Source organism: Meleagris gallopavo, chromosome 5 (assembly GCF_000146605.3).
Source record: "Meleagris gallopavo isolate NT-WF06-2002-E0010 breed Aviagen turkey brand Nicholas breeding stock chromosome 5, Turkey_5.1, whole genome shotgun sequence".
In the NCBI taxonomy this organism is placed as follows: Eukaryota; Metazoa; Chordata; class Aves; order Galliformes; family Phasianidae; genus Meleagris; species Meleagris gallopavo.
The window spans coordinates 39,538,651-39,545,301 of record NC_015015.2 but is presented as its reverse complement, the minus strand read 5'-3'; the positions used below and the strand labels follow the sequence as shown (position 1 = coordinate 39,545,301).

At 36.1% G+C, this 6,651-nt stretch overlaps 1 protein-coding gene across 14 annotated transcripts in view; it reads right to left on the bottom strand.

The window, feature by feature from the left end:
- Window positions 1-6,651, bottom strand: part of NRXN3 (neurexin 3) — an 896,531-nt gene that overhangs the window by 3,866 nt on the left and 886,014 nt on the right. Inside the window, exon 20 of one of the 14 annotated variants that reach the window (XM_031553626.1) lies at window positions 5,580-5,763. The exons of the other annotated variants lie outside the window; for them this stretch is intronic. Within the exon in view, the coding sequence (XP_031409486.1) occupies window positions 5,654-5,763 (110 nt within the window). The 3' untranslated portion in view covers window positions 5,580-5,653. Of the gene's footprint in view, window positions 1-5,579; window positions 5,764-6,651 lie in introns of those variants that run through there. 14 annotated transcript variants of the gene reach the window in all.

The following is a 6,651-nucleotide window of genomic DNA, read 5'->3' as shown; positions in this document are numbered from 1 at the left end:
CAATTGGAAAAAAAAAAAACAGTTTGGCAGCTTTTAATTGTTCATGTAAAGCTTTGAAGTACCTCTGTTGTTAAAATATACTAGCACATGACTTCAGTATGCAGCTCAACTGCCACACACTAGGGCAATATTTTGGGCAGTTTTCTTCTAAAAACGAATTATTCTTGTCCTATTTACAGTTAATTTCATCAGAGGAATCAGAAACATCTCACATTTAGTATGAAAATCTTTCTTTTTCTCCCGGTAAGCCTTGAGCCTTGCCTTAAAAGCAGGTAATAGTTCTACAGTTATGGATTTTTTGTTTGTTTTTGTTTGCTTGTTTTGGTTTTGGGATTTAAAATATTTATTTATTTATTTATTTATTTATTTATTTATTTATTTATTTATTTATTTATTTTCTGTCAAAGACTTGAGTCAGTGATAAAGACTGCTGCCATTATAGTCATCCTGAAATGTCAAGGAAAGTTGATTGAGTTGCTAAGACAAGTGATGTGTCACATAAGTGAAGGAGACCAGATCATAACTTTTTTCCTTCAGCAAGTCTGGTGGAATAACAGAACTGAATCAAGAATGAGTTTTATGGACTTTTAATTTCATGTTGGATGGAAAAAGAGAAATATCCTTCATACCAGGAAGACTGGATGAACTTTAACTTACAATTATTTAATTGTAATTAATCTCTAGTTTTATTCCTGTGCCCAACAAGCCATACATTTCTTGCTTATACACTAAAGAAATAGGCTGTTAAAAGTCCTTAGTTAGGAATCATTTCTCCAGTAAGGAGTTCATTTGCTACATTTACTTAAGATAGCATACTTCAGGGGAATAACTAGTAGATGGCTTTAAGGGTGATGGTTTGAATGTTTGTTTTTTATTTGTTTGCAATGGAAAAAACTATGAGACATGTTGAAGAAGGTAACTTGGAAAAAGCACTCTGTAAGTGCCAAATGTGAGTACTGTTTTATTGGTATGCTAGGCACCTATGCAAAACTCACAGCTAGATAGAACTTATATCTCTAACAGTACACATAGACAATGAACACTTCTTGGGGTATCTGGTTTATAGAGCAGTTAAAGCATCCTTTAAGACGACATGATAAAAATGCCTCTCAGTCTAAAAAAAGAAGAAAAAAAAAAGTGCTAAGGATGACAGCAAGTAAATTGTGAAAAGCCCCATGGAAAGTGTGAGAAACATGATCACAAGCATCTATAGAGGGGAACAAGTGCAAATTTTCTTACTGTACTTTGAAACAACTGTGTTGCTGATACTACATTTCTACTTGTAAGAAACACCAGAGGGAGTCCGATGACAGGCAGATGATGAGAGTGCATGCAGGGGGGGCCATGGAAGCTCATGGAGTGACAGATGAGACAGCAGGAAACCGCCTAGAGCCAGTGAACCCTTTGATGGAGAATTGGTGCCTCTTGCCCAGGGCTTCAAGTTACTTTAAAGGTAAGCTTTGAAAGCTTTAAAAGACAAAGTGCAATATCATTGCCAAGTCTCTTCATAAAGGATTGTTGGACTCTGAAAGGTTTGCTGTGAAAGACAAGTGCTTTAAGACAAGTGCTTTTTTAACTGCATGAGTTTCAACAGAGTCATGTGTCGGGTCCTGCATTTTAGTCACAATAACCCCAGACAATCCTACAGGAGTGGGGAGGAGTGGCTGGAAAGCTTCCTGATGGAAAGGGACCTTGGTATACTGATGGACAGTCGGCTGAGTATGAGCCAGCAGTGTGCTCAGGTGACCAAGAAGGCCAATGGCATACTGGCTTTTATCAGGAATGGTGTGGTGAGCAGGACTAGGGAAGTAATCCTGCCCCTGTACTTGGCATTGGTGAGACTTGACCTCAAGTACTGTGTTCAGTTTTGGGCACCTCAGTACAGAAAAGACATGAAGGTGCTGGAGCATGTCCAAAGAAGGGAAACAAGGCTTGTGAAAGGCTTGGAGAATGTGCCCTATGAGAAGAGACTGAAGGAAATGGGGCTGTTTTGTCTGGCAAAAAGGAGGCTGAGGGGAGACCTTATTGCTCTCTTCCAATATCTAAAAGGTGCTTACAGTGAGAGTGGGGCTGGTCTCTTCTCACTGGTGACAGGTGACAGGACAAAGGGAAATGACCTCAAGTTGCGCCATGGTAAGTTTAGGTTGGATATCAGAAAACACTTCTTTACAGAAAGGATTGTTAAGCACTGGAATAGGCTCCCCAGGGGGGTGGTTGAGTCCCCATTCCTGGATGTGTTTAAAAACTGTTTGGATGTGGTGCTCAGGGATGTGATTTAGCGGAGGGTTGTTGGAGTTAGGATAGTATGGTTAGGTTGCAGTTGGACTCGATGATCTTTAAGGTCTTTTCCAACTTGAGCAATTCTATGATTCTATGATTCTATGATTCTATGATTCTGTGCTTTAAAGATTTGAGTCTCTGGATAAAACTAAGAAGGAGGCTCTGAAACACCTTATCTGATGACTGGAAGGTAAGGTTGAGGCAGGTTTAATGTTTCATATTGCTATCTGAATTTGGGCCTTGGATTCCAAACAAGTATTCATATGAGATTTTGACTTTGTGGATGATATGGACACTTCTCCAGTAGTCAGAGGTTTCTTTCACTCCTTTTTACTGTTGGCTGCTGAGCACCAGTTAGCGGTATGCTGTCAGGATTGCTTTTGAATTCCAAAGATTTCACAGGGATTTTCCAGACCTCTGCTTTCTCTCCCAAGCAGGGAGCAGGTAGTTCCCCTTAAGAAATAAGTTTTTAAAAGCTTATTTTGACAAGAATTAAATGGAAGGGAAACTGATAAAGTGGTTTCCTCTGCAGCGATACAGATACTAAATTAGTTTGCCCATCAACAGCAGCATTGCAAAAATGTTAATGAACAGCAAAGAGGCAGCAGCACTGTGAGAACTGAAGTCTGTGAGGTAGGAACTCTTGTACCAAACAGCCCTATCCTTCTCTTGCCCTTTTCACTTCATGAAACAAACACAGTGTGTATATTCCTTAAAAGTGAGCCCTTAAATCTATCACATACACTATTTTCACAGAGTTGTGCTTTTCTTTAAACTACCAAGATCATTGGGGATATAAAAGGTCTACTTTAGCCTTGAAGCAGCCCTGCTTTTTCTGTATGAGTATATTTATAGATATATAATTCATACCTCTGGGGTTGATCTCCAGTAAGAGTTCTCTGCCACTGGAAAACACAGTGTGTTAAAAATTTAATAGAAGCCTTATGAACTGTAAGGATGTTGTGGGTGAGTCATGAACGCAGAGGGCATTAAAAAAGGGAAAAATAAAAACAGAAAAACTGTAGCAGCTGCCAGCTTTCATCTTCACAGCCACAACTGCTTAACTGGAGACTCAGGAAGCAAACTGATAAGAGTATAATGGGCATACAAAGATGAAATCTTGAGTGGTGTTGATAAGGGACACACCCTTAATGTCTCTCTTTTCCAGCTGTGTTTGAAAAGCTTTTAAATAACATCCAAATTCTGCAGCCAAAGTTTGTCGTTTGCATTTTATTCTTATGTTGTTCCTCTGAAATTTGAATGTTTTAGTATGACATACTTGTCGTAGAAAATAATTCCTTACCTTTTCCCCTCTGAATCAAAGCAATATCTGTGCCAATAATTTCTTATTAAATTACTGAGTTCATAAACTTCAATCTAATGGTGTTTTACTTAATTCTCCTTTGAGCACTCTGAGAATGAGAAGGGGAAAATATTCACAGGAAAAGCAATGCTAACACAAAGCCTAGTAGATGAACCTTCTTAATATTATTTTCTACCTTTGCAGACTGATTTAAGTGCAATTGACAGTAGTAGAGAGAAAAATATCTTTCCTATAGTGGAATATTGCAACATTTCACCTCAAATATCTTCTTTTCTTTTGGTGCACTCACAGTGATTAAAGCTGTACTTTTTGCAGTGGAGTTGATCATTTTTACGGGCAGGATTTCAGAGCAAAAGTATTTGGGTGCCAGACACAGAGTTGCTCTGAACCATCTGGAACGTGACCTTGTCCATCTCCCATTATTAGTTTGAACTCTCATGATTAATTGGTGACAGCTTCCTACTTGGTTAAATGATTTGTTCTGTTTTCAGCGTCACTGATTTAAGGGACTTGCGAGTTGAACCTAAGATACCTTCTCAGTACTTAGCACAGTGTTAACATGGAGGAATGCTAAAAACATGCGTGCTTATAAAAGAATAAACCTTTCTTACTTTTACTAAAAGCTCATTTTTGTTTAAAGAAATCAACCCAAACCTCTTCTGAAATTTTCTGGACATGGTTTTCAGTAGGGAAGTATCTCTCAAATGTAATTTTTCTGGAAGATACTAGCAAGCTTTATACTAGTCATAATATGATGAGTGTGTTTACCTGGAAAGAGTACACTTGAGAGTATCAGTTAGATTGGACATTGGGCAGATAATCAGCAATCAGAAAATTAACTGAAATAAAACACTTTCATTAGAATAACATAGGAAAGATGTAGAAGTGCAATAAGAAGACCTTGAAAGCTACTGAAATGCTCAAGAAGTCTCATCAGTTTTCCTTTGAAATGAAAACTACAGCACTGTGCTACACATAATTTAAGTATTTTAAAAGAAAGTAGCTTTACTGGTGGTCCATTTTGGGAAAGGGAAAGGGGAAGGAAAGCTAGAGAGAGAGACTGATAAAGAACAGGAGGAAACTACCACAGGTTTCTTTACCCCCTCCTATGCAGAATGCAATCCGGTAATAGACAATACACAAAGAGCACATAACGTAAAAGCAAATACAAATTGATTCAAAAAGAAATAAGTGAATTTATATACTTTTCCCAAAACAAAATCATGTACTAGAAAAGAAAAATGCCACAGCAACAAGATTAGAGAAAGGAAAAAAATAAGTCAATCACTTTATCAGACAAAAAAAAAGTTAAAACCTGAAAGAACTGAAAAAAAATGATGAAAATAAAACAATACCTTTTTAAAAAACTAATCAAAAATACATAAAAATACTTAGAAAGCATACCACATTGATTTCATAACAGTCAACTTACATCAACAAATTGCCCGCATGTTTTTTGGCATGAAAAGAAAAATTTACAAAAGAAAGTTGTGTAAGAATGCTCTTGGACAAGTAGCATTGCCACATTCTTGTAACTTGCTTTTTTTCCTTGTTGTTTCTTAAAAACTTTTTTTAGCAAAATGTTTATTATTTCTTTTTTAATATAATTGTTTTACAACAAAGGGCGATACAGGGAGGCAACAACACATACATCCACACCACATAACATGAAAAGAAAAAAATCTTGCACCTTAACTAATTCAAACTTTTTTTTTTCCTGCTGTTTTTGGTTGTAATTTTTTTTTATCTTATGTAAAGTTGTTAGCATATTACACTTGAAAAATCCTGTACATTTTATAGAATTTACTTCTGCTTGTTTGCATATCTATATATATAATGTTTTTTGAAAAGCAAAGTTTGTTGCTTTTTTTGCCTTTTTGGTCAATTTGATATATATTTTTTAAACATTTTCTTTTTTTCTATAATTTTTGTGTGTGTGTGTTTTAAGGAATGGATGACTGCACATAAAATTTTAACAATGCTAAAGAAAGGGGAGGTGGAGGGGAATTATGGGAATGCCTAGGGTGGATGGAGTGGGACTGTAAAAATCTATGAGTGTACTACACAGGAGATGAAGATGATGGGAGTGAATGTGTAAGTCAGTTGCCATGTCCATGTAAGGGCGGTACGGAGTGATCTAGCAGCATTAGAGCTTCTGGCTGTAAGGAAGGGATGGGCAATATACAAAAACAAATGAGCATATTCATGCCCATCAACAAAAAGAAAGAACAGAACTCTAACATTGACAATCTCACAAACCCTAAGCTGCAACTTCTTCAACATGCAAGTTACAAAAAATTAATAATTATAGTATTAATATTTACATTTTCATCAAATGTTCTCAAATTATAAACGCAGTTTAAACCTTTCCCTACTAAAAATAGCAGTAAAAATACATAAACTAATAATAATAATAATAATAATAATAACCAGAGAATAAAACAAAAAAAACAAGGAAACAAGTATTATGCATTGGAATTGGAACAACTTCATCTGTAGCTACCCACAGCTTCCTTCTTTTAAGAATCACATCTCTGAAGTCTATCAGTTTGATATGAGTACTCTCAGTAATATGAGACAGTCATTTCTTGAGCACATCAAATCACTGTTCCAAATGTAATGACAGTGCTGGCACACCCCTTCCCCACTCTCAACTTAGATAGCTTTTGCATTCAGATTCTCTGGAGAATCTCAAAAATACAGCTGTGGGATTCTGACAGTGAAGTAGTTCCATATTTAAAGAGGGAATTAAAGGGAAAAATTGCAGAAAACAATTCATAACTCTTTTGTTTTTGTTTTTCATTATTAGATTAGAACAAACCAAATCTAAGATAGAAATTCAACCATTGAAAAGAAATACATCAAAATATAACTATGCAGAGATATACTAAAAAAAAAAGCAAAAGTGAAAAAGGACTTTGTTCCCAGTAAGAATGGAGATAAGAATGATTGTGGGGGTTTAAAATTTTCTTTTAAAGAAAAAAATATTCCACACACTTTCAAAGGTGAACGAACCAGATGCACACATTGAAAAGGAACAGACAAAG